General features: G+C 41.6%; 4 protein-coding genes across 4 annotated transcripts in view; 2 read left to right on the top strand and 2 right to left on the bottom strand.

Annotated features, from left to right (window-relative positions):
• LOC134824146 (core histone macro-H2A.1-like) overlaps positions 1-6,265 on the bottom strand; it is a 97,693-nt gene extending 91,428 nt beyond the window's left edge. Inside the window, exon 1 of the mRNA XM_063835886.1 lies at positions 6,243-6,265. The gene's annotated coding sequence lies outside the window, so the exon portion shown is untranslated. The remainder of the gene's footprint in view (positions 1-6,242) is intronic.
• On the bottom strand, positions 414-2,782 carry LOC134824518 (craniofacial development protein 2-like). The gene is made up of 4 exons (XM_063836424.1): positions 2,703-2,782; positions 1,466-1,632; positions 972-1,336; positions 414-839 (listed from the first exon to the last, which is right to left on the bottom strand). Exons 1-4 carry the CDS (start codon positions 2,780-2,782, stop codon positions 414-416), a joined length of 1,038 nt encoding a protein of 345 aa, XP_063692494.1.
• A 6-nt stretch (positions 6,266-6,271) lies between the features above and the next one.
• Positions 6,272-10,182, top strand: LOC134824148 (NPC intracellular cholesterol transporter 2-like). Its single transcript, XM_063835889.1, has 4 exons — positions 6,272-6,489; positions 6,910-7,024; positions 9,013-9,079; positions 9,799-10,182. The coding sequence occupies exons 1-4, from the start codon at positions 6,339-6,341 to the stop codon at positions 9,913-9,915; spliced, it is 450 nt and encodes a 149-aa protein (XP_063691959.1). The 5' UTR covers positions 6,272-6,338; the 3' UTR covers positions 9,916-10,182.
• Positions 10,183-10,727: 545 nt separating this feature from the next.
• On the top strand, positions 10,728-13,873 carry LOC134824517 (proteoglycan 4-like). The gene is made up of 4 exons (XM_063836423.1): positions 10,728-10,745; positions 10,984-11,226; positions 11,781-13,813; positions 13,867-13,873. The coding sequence occupies exons 1-4, from the start codon at positions 10,728-10,730 to the stop codon at positions 13,871-13,873; spliced, it is 2,301 nt and encodes a 766-aa protein (XP_063692493.1).
• The last annotated feature ends 799 nt before the right edge of the window (positions 13,874-14,672 follow it).

Here is a 14,672-nt window from a genome sequence, read left to right as displayed (position 1 = left end):
ACCACTATAACACCTTTAAGCCAATCCTCAGGGATCACCTCTTCCTCCCATACCTTTTTAAACAGTAGCTCTAGTTGGCCAACAAGAGCACTTCCACCATACTTAAGTTGTTCATTAGTTATCTCATCAACCCCTGCACTTTTGCAGTTCTTCAGTTTCTTTAGAGCATAACTAATCTCATCTCTAGAAGGAGGTCCATCAGAACAAGAAAGGTAGTCAAAACTCGGTTGTGAGGGCACACCATCGAGGTCATCAAGATTGGCATCCGATAGTGGAGGATTTAAGAGCTCAGTAAAGTGCTCCTTCCACCTTTCCTTCTGACTGTCCGGGTCTGTAATAAAATGACCGTCCTTATCCCTAACTGACATACCCACTTTCTTCTTCTTTTTCCCAGAAATCTTCTTTATCTTATCCTAAACTTCCCTTTGCTGGCCTTTCTTAGAAGCCTCCTCTAGATCAGTCGCTATTTTAGTAGCCCAGTTGTTGTCGTCAATTTTACAACTTTTCTTAACTAATTTATTAAGTTTAGAGTAGGCTGATCTATTGACGTTTGAAGTGGGATCCCTCCGTTTGAACATTCCCCGTTGCTCTATCAAGTTCTTAGAGGTTTGCGAAAGGTGTTGTTCTTTAACCTTCCGGGGACGCTTTCCAAGCACTTCCATCGAGACATCAGTGACTGTCTGCTTGAAATTATCCCACATGTCCTCAAGGTTGACCTCATTAGCCAGACAATCAAAACGGTTCTGAAGAGCCACGTTGTACTCTTGAACCTTAGACGAGTTTCGCAAATGTTCGATAGCAGGCACATCGTGCCTTTTAGCAGTGATCTTAGCTACCGACTGCAGTTTGATTTACAGCCGTCCACGAACAGGATAGTGATCTGAACCAATGTCAGCCCCACGACATACCTTAACATCGAGTAGCGAGTGTTGGAATCGTCCACTAATACAAATATGATCTATTTGATTTACAGTTAACCCGTTAGGAGACCGCCATGTACCCTTGTGGATGTCTCTATGCTGGAACAGAGTTCCACCAATAACAAGTTGATTGGCTGCACAGAAATCCATGAGCCTGGTCCCATTGTCGCTTGATGAACTATGGAGAGATTCTCCACCAATAACTCCCTCGAAACCATATCTGTTTGAAGTAACTTTTCCATTGAAGTCACCCAGTAGCAGTTTCAGATCATGTCGGGGCAGTTCACCAAACGTGTCTGATAAAACGTTGTAAAAACGATCTTTCTCTCCGTCATCAGCACCGTCAGTCGGAGCGTAGGCTACAACAACAGATATGTTGAGGTGTTTGCCGTGTAACCTAGCTGTTAAGACCCGCTCTGATGTAGGTACATAAGAGATCAGGGAGTTCCTGACCTTTTTGGAAAGACATAGGCCAACCCCTTGCCTTTTGATACCATCTCCCCTACCAGAATGAATAAGTAGACTACCATTGTCCAAAAGTGTACTTCCAGATCCTGGCATATGAGTTTCAGTAATACCCAAAATATCAAGACTGTAGTGATCAATGTTCTGACTGAGTTGATAAAGCTGTGAAGATGAGCTGACTAAAGATAAAACATTCCAGGTTCCAAAGTACATTGAGTGTTTGCTGTAGTTGATAGGATTGGACTTGCTGAAATCAGTGTCAACATGAGCGATCTGTTGACTAATTACTCTGTTGTAATGACGAGCAACCACTCTTCTCATCAGGCCACTGGGGTCCCTGAGGCTTTGCCCAGTTGCCGTCATCCTGGTCTCACCCGACCTTGCAGAGGTAGAAGCACACCGTCCTTGATTTGTGTGTAATGTTTCAGTAGCAAACTTTTAGAGAGGAGAAGTTGCCAGCATCTCGCACCCGGTTTTTTATCGACCTTTGCCTGTCTAGATCCATAGTGTTTTGTTGCACGTCATCTGTTTATACTGGAGTCACCCAGGACAGATTACAATGCTTAATAGTAGCACCTCGAAAAGGATGTGATTCTTCATCACGCACTATGGTCATTGGAATAGGAGAGGTTATTGGCTTCACTGCCTTCACGATCACTATTCCCTGAGATTATAAATAATCTCTTGCCACCAAGTTATAGAATACTGAACGTGAATCTGTAGATGTAAAAACCGTAATATCCTAAGAAACATATGACGATCTAATTCCATCGTGTGTCTAACTATCTGATCACATTGACTGATAGTCAGTCAGTCAGTGGTCCGACAGGATCACATGATGGTGGATCACATGTGACCAATCAAATGACAGGGACACACGACACGTGTGGTCTGACGATCTTGTGTCACGTGGGTCACTACAACTCCAGGGTACGTCATTGATCATGTGACAACTCTCGGTTACGTCATTTATCACGTTACAGAACACAGTTTCTGTTTAGCTTTGACGAGGTCATCAGAGATAGCCATACGACAGAATCATCTCCATCAAGATATATAAACCCCTCATATCTGATACAACCATCATCAGTCCTATACTTCTATCACAATATTAATCAGTCAGATCTTGTTACAAAGCACTACTTCGAGCCTACTTCAGATACACCATCATGCACCAGAAAACAGTTACTGCTCAGTTTCACGCTCCCCCTCCTCCTCCCCCTCCTCCTGCCCTTCAGTTTTTCTCCCCACCACCACCACCCTACCAGGAGGTCTTGCCACAAAACCACTGCTACAAAGCAGGAACACGGATCATACCTGCTCACAAACTCATCCTGCAGTTCCCTATCAAGCAGACGCCCAACCTTGATTCTACCTACGAACACGCCTACTGTCATAACCCCATCTTACCCCGACCTGGGGCGGTGTGTTTGAAGAAGTCACGTGATCTAGAGACGCCTTCTGGACCTTCTGAAAATGTAGAGACCCCGTGTAAATCCTCTGAAAAGGGACGTACCAGGAGAAGGTTTTGGAGGAGCCTGGTTCGAAAGGTAATTACAAAGAAACGTTTGAGGTCTACTCCAAAACCTTGCTATAGATCAGTAAGCTCGGGTTTAAAACAACGGTTCAGATCCACGAGCAGTGATAATTCCCGTCATATTATCCAGATAAAACCAATGACATACCCTACCATCACATCAGCTGCTAACTCCTTGGTGAATGGAACACTTTCACTTAAAGCCCCAACTCTCCCGCCAAGAGGTATCGTGAAGCCTCCACGAAGATTTAAGAAAACCTCCCTGGACAATTCAACTTCAATTTATTGTAGAAAACAGCTTTCGTCGGACAAGGAGTCCTCCAACTCACTGGTTAAAATTAAAAAGGCTGTATCCTTCGCTAATATCTGTACCAGTACTCTAACCCATTCTACAGAAAAGGAAGTGGTAACGAAGTCTTACCTTGTTAACGGCTATGTTTTTACTGATTTGTGAATTTCTTATCATGCTTTTTTAGTGATTTGTTTTGATACACTTATAAAGTTTTTGGTATTTTTTAATGTATTAAGCGCTATTTTATAATGTAATTTAAAGAATATACGTTATTGTCTTTCCTCTTAGTGCTCCAAATATCGATATAAGTGTTTTCCTGTGCTCCAATTAACTGTGCGTTAAAATGCAGCCAGCGCTATCCAGCGCTAGCCAGCGCTAGCCAGCGATGAGCGATGGCCAGCGCAATTCAATGTACAATGTATCAAAATCATATACAGTGATATACTTGCGATATTACTCGTCAGCCAGCGCTGGCCAGCGCAAAATATAAAAATCAAATATTTGCGATATTGCTCGTCAGCCAGCACTGGCCAGCGCAATATAGTTGCAATAATAATATTATTCGTCAGCTAGCGCTGGCCAGCGCAATATAATAACTCAAAATCAAATATTTGCGATATTATTATTACTCGTCAGCTTGCGCTGGCCCGCGCTAGCCAGCGCAATATACCATAATCAAATATTTGCGATATTATTAATCGTCAGCTGACCCCAGGAACCCTAACCGGATGGGGCTTAACTTTGAAAGTAAAAGAGTTGGAGACTTCCGGTTTTTTGTAACATGTTCCTCTTTTAAAAGTAACGTTACCTCTCCAGGAGGAAAATTCAAGACAACGTAATTGTTGAGTTATATCAAAATCTCCAGAAAAGTCCCCTTTCGGGCCGATCAAAAGTTTGCAACTTTAACTTTGCGGATTCCTGTACTCTGGTTGGCTGAATTGTGTCACGTGGTAGCTGCCTGAACATTGGAATACGCCACGCGTGCAAATCATGCTTAGTTGTTGTCGCGCGCGAGGTCAAGCCGTCTGTTTAAATTAAACCAACTCTAGTACCACCACCAGCCGGTAACTTTTCATGGGTACGAAGTAACCAATTAGGGCTATTAAATGCCGAACACAAGGATATTTCGTATTCGGATCATATGCCTGCAGGCTGTCTGTCGCTTAAGACCATGGTCGCTCTTAACTGAGCGATAAGTGACGTTAAGTGAGACCGTGAGCACCACTTCTTGCCAATTTGCTTTTGAACTACGGCCCAATCATGAAGTTAAACAGTTCAAGTTGTGTTTTAACGGCAAAATACAGCGAATTCTAGCCCTTGAAAGTTGTAGGTTTGGAAGATCAATACGGCTGCTTTAATTCTTAAAAGTCTTAAGTTAGAACGGCCAAAACACCCTATTCGGCGTCAGCTAGCTGGTACGCTGACTGACCAGCGCAATATATTTGCAATATTTCTTGTCAGCTTAACGGGTGATCTCGTAAAATTGGAAATATTTTTTCAACTCGGTGCGCATATATTTCAATTTGTAAAGGTACGGTTATAAACCTACATTTATAATCTAATCGTCAGCTAACGTTGGCTTAGTCTTACTAGCTGGGCGAAGCTCAACTTACTGGGCGGCGCTCAGCCTGTCATTCCGCCGAATCTCTATCTCTATTCTAATAGTAATATCGCAAGTATATAGTAATATCGCAAGTATATGATTTTGATACATTGCGCTGGCCAGCGCTAGCTGACGAGTAATATCGCAAACATTTTGCGCTGGCTATCGATGGCCAGCGCTGGCCAGCGCTAGTTGTCGCTATCCAGCGCTAGTTATCGAACTGTTTTCTGCGATGGCCAGTTGCGCTGGCCATCGCAAACTATCGGGTGCGACAGTGTCGCATAGCCAGTGACAAACTAGTGCTGGATAGCGACAACAAGCGCTGGATGGTGACAACTAGCGCTGGATGGTGACAACTAGCGCTGGATAGCGACAATTATCGAATATATATATTTTGCGCTGGATAGCGTTATCCAGCGCTGGATAGCGACAACTAGCGCTGGATGGCGACAACTAGCGCTGGATAGCGCTAGTTGTCGCCATCCAGCGCTAGTTGTACCGTTTTGACTATCGCAAAAGAACCCACTTAAGCATTCATTTATGACACATCTCACAACACTTACCATCATCCTTGATAACACATTCTGATTCCACCGGCATCTTCCCATAGGACTGCCAATATGTTCATTATATGCAAGCCTCTTGATTTATACCCCAGAGCTCCAGAGGTAGGCAAGCAGCCACATGCTATCCTTTCGTGGGCCACCCGCGAGGCCCAGCCTCGCTATTAAAAAACCACGTTCTTAAATTTGGGTGACAAGACTTAAATGTAGCTTTATTGTGTAGTAACAAATTAACTTTATAGAAGACTGACTTGTTTTTTTATCAAACAAAGCTGTAATGTGATCGCAATATCAGCCGATTCTAAGTAGAATTTTATGAGGTGATACTATCCTTATCAAGTTGGCAGTTCAACTTCTTATCAGTTATTTTAGATACGTGAAAGTCATAACAGACCCATTGCATTTGCAATTACTTTGAATATACCATATCCAACCACGTTGTTGTTTAATTATAGGGGTTCATATCTTGCTGATTGTTATCTTTTGTACGACTCTGTATTCTGAAATCTGGTATATGCAAGCCTCTTGGTTATATATATCATCTAAATAACTCATTAAAGATACTAAAAAATTCAGTTTCAATTCATTTGATTAAGTAGTTCTACATAATATGCTGCTCGAAAATATGTTCAACAAAAGAGTTCATAAAAGTCATAAAAAACCCATAATAATGAGCGAATATATTTTATAATATAACATAGCACGCTGTAAATGTTCAGTTAGCTTGTTATATATTTATATATTTATTAATGCTTTTCATACAAAGTTACAACGAATTTTTCATGTTATTGTTATGCATCCTGGGTTTGGACAGGATATGACCCGTTTAAAATATTTCCATCACGTTACATCACATAATTCTCAATAAATGTAATAGATTTGTAGCATGTGGTAGTTAGTTTAAAATTCATATCCATTAGCACTAAAATTAGCTTGTTACCCCGTCTAACTACTACAGATGGTATCTCCTCGCACTTTCCTCTTCCTCTTTTTCTCTTTATGTGTCTGCTACGGTGTTGATCTGGCTCACAAAGACTGTGGTAGTACGGGTGAAGTGATCAAAGTCTTTAGTGAGGATTGTGCTGACCCAGTTTGCAAAGCTAAGAAAGGTATTTTTAGCTGAGTTTTTTATTAAATCAAAGTTTTAAACAAGGGAAAGCTAAAAACAACGCCCAAGTCTAATCTTTCCCTAAAACAAATAACTAAATATCAAAAACTTAATTGTAATTAAAAACTACATTAAAAAGAAATAAAAACTATTTTAAAACGATATTTTCTTCCGACACCCGATTAACAAATCAGCTTTCATTGCACTGGCCAATTAATATAGCCAGAATCTCTGTCACGTGTCAAAACAAAAATACCTCATCTCCTCACTGGAATCAGGTCTATATTAGGACCGTTATTATAGACGATTTCAGTCTTTTATATTTGAACTCTGAAGGTGATAACAATGGTGAAATGTTACTGTTAATTACTAATTTATTAATTGTTAATTACTGATAATAATCTCACACTCTCAATCCCAGGACACTCCTACCAGATACAAATGGAGTTTAAACCGGCCGGACAAGTCACCACTCTCAAAGCTTTGTTATACGGAGTTATCTCCGGCATCCCCATCCCCTTCCCTCTCCCACAACCGTAACTAACATTAACTACCTTATCGGACTTTATTTAACCGGACATTGCGTGAACGGACATAATTTTGAACGGACATTAAAATGAACGCTCGAATGCATTTATTTAATGGGTCACGAAATCCTCTCCGAACCTCCACGTGGTGTGGCCTGGTTGGCACTAACGGGTGGTGTGCTCTCTTGTTGAGTACAAAGGTTGGGACTTGCCAACTCAAAGTTCCCATAGGAACCAGGAAGTCAACACTAACAGCTACCAAGCACCAGGAAATTTCTCTTTCAGATATCAGGTTACAAGATAGTACACACACAAACGACGATACGTTAGACACAGATACATAGCTCTAAGAGCTATTAAATCACCAGGAAATTCTCTTTCAGCTTTCAGGTCCCATCGAAGTCACCCACCACAGAGCTAGGGATTCCAATTTGCTCATCCTGACTACAAGGACACACTGATAATGAGTAGTCTTGGCACTTCTCCCTCCAGTAACCACTTTTCAGGTCTTTTCAGTTAAGACAGCTAATGCGTTAGGGCTGACACACGCTAGACACAGGCTCGTGATAAGACAGTGTTAGGGATGTCAACTCTGACTACGAGGACACACTGATAGCGAGAATTCCTGGCACTTCTTCCTCCAGTAACCACTTTTCAGGGGACCGGGTTAGCTTTGCCACACTCTTCATTGAAATGTGACTGGACGCTCTACAATCATCTAGTAGCCAGCAGTGTTTGACTGACACCCCTACTGCAACTGGTTCTATTCAGTTCTACAGCGGAAGTTCTCAACACTCGAAAACAGTTCATCTCGGACATCCTGCAGAGATGCTTTTTCACAGCCTGCCCCATTACACGGGGAACCCTTAGATCTACAGTACCCTGGTGGACAGTATAGCTCACTAAAGCATAGTGGACCTCTTTAGAACTTCGTTCCAGGACATGAAGGAGTATACGGTAAAGAACTAGCGGACGAATTCGCAAGGGAGATCAATCCAACAACATCCCCATCGGACCAGAACCGTTCCTCCCAATTAGGCCACACTCAGTGACAAAGAAACATTCCACTTGAGATGTTCCTCCACAAATATAAATACAGGAACTTTAATTTTTCTGGAACTCACATCAGATGGCTTACATGGTCGCTTTCAGGATAGGTCACAGCCGCCCACTAGTTTATTTTCAGAACGTGGCAAACAACGTCAACTTCGAGACGCAAGATTGTGAACACTTTTCAGGAGAAGCAGAAACATCCCAGCACCTTCTCTGCAAGTGCATCCAGATCATGACGTTCAGAATGAGGATAATTGGTAAACTCTACCTTAAAAACAGTAAACTTCAATCATATCTTCAAATTTGTGGAACAGTCGACAAGACTGGATAGGGAAAACCCTTTTGGGTAACCTCCTAGGATTCTTCACCAGGAACTTTCGCTAAATCCCATACTAGGAACTCAACCTAGGCCCATCTCCGCATAGAGACATATCTCCCAGGCTTTGACCTTGCTCGGAAGTCCCTTGTCTGCCCGCAGAAGTACTACAACGGAAGTGGGTTTGCTCTGAGACAGGTAGTGACAGCTTCAAGACTCCAGGGGTCTGTTGCATTGATATTTATTATTTTATGATTTCGTATATACTTTGGGAGTCCTGGCGTGCAGCTAGCAGGAGTTGCATTCTGTGGGCACGGTGATAAGGCCTCCATCTTTTAGTAAGAGGCCAGAAACCGTTGACCAGAACAGAGAGAGAGAGAGCATTTATTTAATGTATTTAACTCTAAGTTAACTACCTTGTGGAATTTATTTGAACGGACATTAAAATTATAAACGGTAGGGCCCCCAGCGTTCAATTAACGTCCGTTCAGATAAAGTCCGATAAGGTATTTGAAATTGCTTTATAATCAAGTACTCTCAATTATAGTCGATATAATTAATTTCGATTTTAATTAATACAATTTTCCATATTTTTACTCATATTTCAGTAATACTAATATGTTTCTAGGGACGGATGTGTGGCATGTGGTAATGTGTGTCCTATAAGCGCTGCTACCGACTCTACCTACTCCGCGGTAACACTTTCACTCATATAGTTTTTATTTGAGAATTCAATTAATTATTAAATAGATATAAATCAAGCGTTACATTTCAGCCATGCAAAATTACAATGACATATTCTGACACACTAACTGACAAATGGTACTGCAATATAAGTTGTTTAAAGTTACAGTTAAAGAGTTACTAAATAATGTGAAACTTCAAACCCCGGACCAGATTAATGCCATCACAATTGTAAATTGCCGCAAATAAGTTAACCTCAGTTAATTGTATTCTTGTATTGTCGCCAAACATGAAAATCTGTTATTTATGTCCAATGGTTATTATAATTGGCCCGGGGTTTTCTGGTCGGGGGTTCGATGTTTCACTACATACATTGTTAATGTATACAGTGTATAGTGTTTATTACACAGTTGAAGCTCTTGCGACAGAGCGTCCATATCGTGCTGACATTGCGGCTAAGTCGGCATAATGACTTATTATTATTATTTATATTATAGAGTAGAATATACAGCGCTTATAACAGTCCTGTCAAAGACTGTGTGGTCACGAATTCCTCAGCTCCTAGAAATACCAAGGAATACCGAATTCCTATAAATTCCTCGTTATAAAAGCTATTTTCAGTTAAAATTGTATGCAATCTGCCACCTAACCCCTCAGGGCATCTAATTGTAAAATATAAATGGGCTACTAACACTAAATAGATTCTGAACCGAATGATGGATATCTCCAGGCACTGAAAGTGGAGTCAGCGTACCCAGCTATTAAGATAGTTTCAAGATGGATCCTTCAAGATCAAGACAGCGTGAAAGTTATCTGTATTGAAATACCTGTGGTAATCATTAGCTGAAGCAGTTGCTAATTAACTTATAACTTTGGAACTAAAGATCTTACATAGATACTCATATCATATATAATTGTGATAATGTGACATTGTTCTTATTTCTAGGGGTTGATTTCCTGTTTACCTGAGAAAACCTTTTAACAATTCATTTGAAAACAAGTTTTAGCCAAAACAGTTCACGCAGAAGGAATGAACGTAATGTAGAAATCTAACAGGCTCTTTTAATTTTGCAACGGGAAACATATTTACTTTGTTACATCTTTTTCAGTATATTATCAATGTTTTAAATCGTTTTACGAAACCGATGAGTTTTTCTAAACCCCAATATAAATGTGTAAATACTTGTGTTTTGGTACTGATTAGCACAGACTTGGATCCGAATTTTAAAATATTAACTATCATTTACACTTGTGGTTTCGTGACTGAAAATGAGAAAAACCGGAGACTGCACATATTCCTGTAATACGTGAAACACATTAAACACCTGTTTCAGGAGGGATACTGGTAACCTGATGGACGATGTCCGTACTGTCCACCCCTAAATATCTTCCCTGCTCATGTGTGAACACTGGGTACCATCTTCAAGGACTCACATTGTTCTTATTGTTCTTGTAGAAATTCCGCGAACAGAGGCAGCTGTTCCGCCCTCCCCTCCAATAACAAAACTACTTTATTCTTTAATTGCGTTAGTCAACTGGAATGAAGATTTTTACGAGCTCTCAAAAGTTGAAATGACTGAGTCTTGAATCTGATCGAGAGACCGTGACCGACTTTCAGTCTTTCTCTCAGATGGATCATTTTTAGCAGGTTTTAAGACAATGGCCTTGTCAAGCTTGGTGCTTCTCTTTAATGCGCTTCGTTACCTTTATTAGAGGTTTTTATTCAGAATTATTATTTCACTTTTTTTAACGTAAGGGCGTTTGGTTAAATTTTTGAGTCTTCACTGAGATGGTAAGTTTATTTAAAATTGAACTTTATCTTTACTATTTTTTATGATTTATTGGTCAACTAATATATATTAGGAGCTATGATTATGTGATTATATCTCTTAATTATGTTGATTGAATTTTTCAGAGGATCCTATTGTTAATATGTTGTCTCTTTGCCCTGAGATACGGGCTTGATCTTGACTTCATCGAGCACGAATCGGAACTAGAGGATGGTTTTAGCTTTGGAGACGGCTGGAATACTAAACAAGGACCAATGTTTGACCTCGAAGAGTCTGGTGATTCAATGAGGTTCAGATCCAGTCGCAGTAGCGGCTCCAGCGGTGACTCCAGCAGTGACTCAGATTCAGATAATGACAAGAATAAAGGAGTAAGATAGGATATTGATAATTTTAAAGTAAAAGTGTTTTTTAGCATTACCATAACTTACCAGCTAATTGCGCGGAAGATTTCGTTATCTGTGGTAAATTTCTTGAAATCCAATTTAACATTTAACAAACATTTTATCAATAATTGACTTTCTACCAGATTTTTAGATATTACCAATAACTCAGTTCAAATGCCGACGTGATGGTAAGTTTGTGAATCTGAAAGACTGCAGATACTATTGGGAATGTCAGGGGACGTAACAAGTGGTATAAAAAGTGTCCTGTAAGTTTTACCTTACTTTCACAGCTTAAGCAATGATTGAACAATATTTTGTTAGCGACAAATAAAATAAATGTGACCAACTTTTCTCTCCTCAGCGAACCTTCTACTTGAACGAGAGAACGCAGCGATGTGACTGGCCTCGCAATGTACCAAAATGTTTTGTAAAACCGGTTAGCAATTAAAATAATTTTCATTTTTAGCTCTTCAAAAAGAAACATATCTACAATTTACACAAAAAAACTGTGTTCTTTGCTGATAATTTCATAACTTCAGACTCCAAAACCAACGACTCCATCTCCTACGACTCCATCTCCTACCACTCCAGAACCAACCACTCCAGAACCAACCACACCTGAACCAACGACTCCAGAGCCAACCACACCTGAACCAACAACTCCAGAGCCAACGACTCCAGAGCCAACGACTCCAGAGCCAACGACTCCAGAGCCAACGACTCCAGAGCCAACGACTCCAGAGCCAACGACTCCAGAGCCAACGACTCCAGAGCCAACGACTCCAGAGCCAACGACTCCAGAGCCAACGACTCCAGAGCCAACAACTCCAGAGCCAACAACTCCAGAGCCAACGACGCCAGAGCCAACAACTCCAGAGCCAACGACTCCAGAGCCAACGACTCCAGAGCCAACGACTCCAGAGCCAACGACTCCATTTCCTACCACTCCATCTCCTACCACTCCAGAACCAACAACTCCAGAGCCAACCACACCTGAACCAACAACTCCAGAGCCAACGACTCCAGAGCCAACGACTCCAGAGCCAACGACTCCAGAGCCAACGACTCCAGAGCCAACGACTCCAGAGCCAACGACTCCAGAGCCAACGACTCCAGAGCCAACGACTCCAGAGCCAACGACTCCAGAGCCAACGACTCCAGAGCCAACGACTCCAGAGCCAACGACTCCAGAGCCAACGACTCCAGAGCCAACGACTCCAGAGCCAACGACTCCAGAGCCAACGACTCCAGAGCCAACGACTCCAGAGCCAACGACTCCAGAGCCAACGACTCCAGAGCCAACGACTCCAGAGCCAACGACTCCAGAGCCAACGACTCCAGAGCCAACGACTCCAGAGCCAACGACTCCAGAGCCAACGACTCCAGAGCCAACAACTCCAGAGCCAACCACAGTTGGGATAGAACTCGATTTTATTGAGAACGAAATGGAGCTAGAGGATGGTTTTATGTTTGGAGACGGTTGGAACAGGCCATCCTTGGACCGACGACTTCCATTCTTAGAACTTGAGAAGCGTGATAGTTCCAGTAGCAGTGATAGTTCCAGTAGTGACTCAGATTCTGATAGCGACAATACTCCTGAACCAACCACTCCAGAACCAACCACTCAAGAACCAACCACTCAAGAACCAACTACTCAAAAACCAACTACTCAAGAACCAACCACCCCTGAACCAACCACTCGAGAACCAACTTCTCAAGAACCAACTACTCAAGAACCAACCACAGAAGGGATAGAATTAGATTTTATTGAGTACGAAATGGAGCTAGAGGATAGTTTTATATTTGGAGACGGTTGGAATAGGCCATCCTTGGACCGACGACTCCCATTCTTAGAACTTGAGAAGCGTGATAGTTCCAGTAGCAGTGATAGTTCTAGTAGTGACTCAGATTCTGATAACGACAATACTCCTGAACCAACCACCCCTGAACCAACCACTCCTGAACCAACCACCCCAGAACCAACCACTCCTGAACCAACCCCCCCAGAACCAACTACTCAAGAACCAACTTCTCAAGAACCAACTACTCCAGAACCAACCACTCCTGAACCAACCACTCCAGAACCAACCACTCGAGAACCAACTTCTCAAAAACCAACTACTCAAGAACCAACCACCCCTGAACCAACCACTCGAGAACCAACTTCTCAAGAACCAACTACTCAAGAACCAACCACAGAAGGGATAGAATTAGATTTCATTGAGAACGAAATGGAGCTAGAGGATAGTTTTATATTTGGAGACGGTTGGAATAGGCCATCCTTGGACCGACGACTTCCATTCTTAGAACTTGAGAAGCGTGATAGTTCCAGTAGCAGTGATAGTTCCAGTAGTGACTCAGATTCTGATAGCGACAATACTCCTGAACCAACCACTCCTGAACCAACCACTCCTGAACCAACCCCCCCAGAACCAACTACTCAAGAACCAACTTCTCAAGAACCAACTACCTCAGAACCAACCACTCAAGAACCAACTACTCAAGAACCAACCACAGAAGGGCTAGAATTAGATTTTATTGAGTACGAAATGGAGCTAGAGGATAGTTTTAGGTTTGGAGACGGTTGGAATAGGCCATCCTTGGACCGACAACTTCCATTCTTAGAACTTGAGGAACGTGATAGTTCCAGTAGCAGTGATAGTTCCAGTAGCGACTCAGATTCTGATAGCGACAATACTCCTGAACCAACCACTCCTGAACCAACTACTCCTGAACCAACCACTCCAGAACCGACAACTCAAGAACCGACAACTGACTCAATTTTCAAGGTTAGTTATTACTTTAAAATTGAATGCACAACCGATCAGGAAATGGGAAAATCAAACCATCTGTGTTTATTTACATTTGTAAAGTCTTTAATGGCAAATTTCAAAATGATAAATTATTCATACTCTCGCTCAATTAGTGAGCTAGCCCCAATTAATTTTGCAGTTTTCAAAATAGCCCAGGCATTTGAGATTTATCCTTATTTTCAGTGTTTTGATGAGTGGGGGGAAAGTTGCAAAAGATATCCTCAAAACAAGTTTATTTGTAACCCTGCAAACCCGAATTGGATATATTGCATGAAAACTTGTAACCGTTGTGATGTCTGACAAGAAAGCTGTCCTGGAATGAAATGCGTTCATATTTGAAATTCTTTTAAAACGGTATTTTCCTCATTGTCAACAACAACAAATTAAAAAATTAACCAATAGTAATACCTCAATATCACTGTATCGCACTCTGATGTGTTAATATTACATACATACACATTACACATGCTACATTAGGAGGTCTCCTCATAGTCGTGATAACGTAGTGATAACGTAGTGATAACGTAGTGATAACGTAGTGATAACAGCAGCCTTGTAGATGCGGATCTTGGCATGTTAAAAACACCTACCAAAAACACCTAGTTTTAGTAGGTGTTT

This window comes from Bolinopsis microptera, chromosome 12 (genome assembly GCF_026151205.1).
Source record: "Bolinopsis microptera isolate Bmic1 chromosome 12, MBARI_Bmic_1.0, whole genome shotgun sequence".
NCBI classification, from domain to species: domain Eukaryota; kingdom Metazoa; phylum Ctenophora; class Tentaculata; order Lobata; family Bolinopsidae; genus Bolinopsis; species Bolinopsis microptera.
Note: the sequence above shows the minus strand (reverse complement) of the source record. Positions and strands in the feature narration are given on the sequence as shown.

Bases quoted from the DNA above. Each gene is read 5' to 3' on its own strand.
- LOC134824518 (XM_063836424.1), bottom strand. From the start codon at position 2,782: ATGACAGTAGGCGTGTTCGTAGGTAGAATCAAGGTTGGGCGTCTGCTT. The intron at 1,633-2,702 runs GTATGATCCGTG...CACTGATTTCAG, and splicing joins CAGGATGAGTTTGTGAGCAG to CAAGTCCAATCCTATCAACT. The intron at 1,337-1,465 runs GTACACTTTTGG...TACCTACATCAG, and splicing joins TCATATGCCAGGATCTGGAA to AGCGGGTCTTAACAGCTAGG.
- LOC134824148 (XM_063835889.1), top strand. From the start codon at position 6,339: ATGGTATCTCCTCGCACTTTCCTCTTCCTCTTTTTCTCTTTATGTGTC. The intron at 7,025-9,012 runs GTAACTAACATT...ATATGTTTCTAG, and splicing joins CCCTTCCCTCTCCCACAACC to GGACGGATGTGTGGCATGTG. The intron at 9,080-9,798 runs GTAACACTTTCA...GGATATCTCCAG, and splicing joins CCGACTCTACCTACTCCGCG to GCACTGAAAGTGGAGTCAGC.
- LOC134824517 (XM_063836423.1), top strand. The intron at 11,227-11,780 runs GTAAGATAGGAT...TCATAACTTCAG, and splicing joins ATAATGACAAGAATAAAGGA to ACTCCAAAACCAACGACTCC.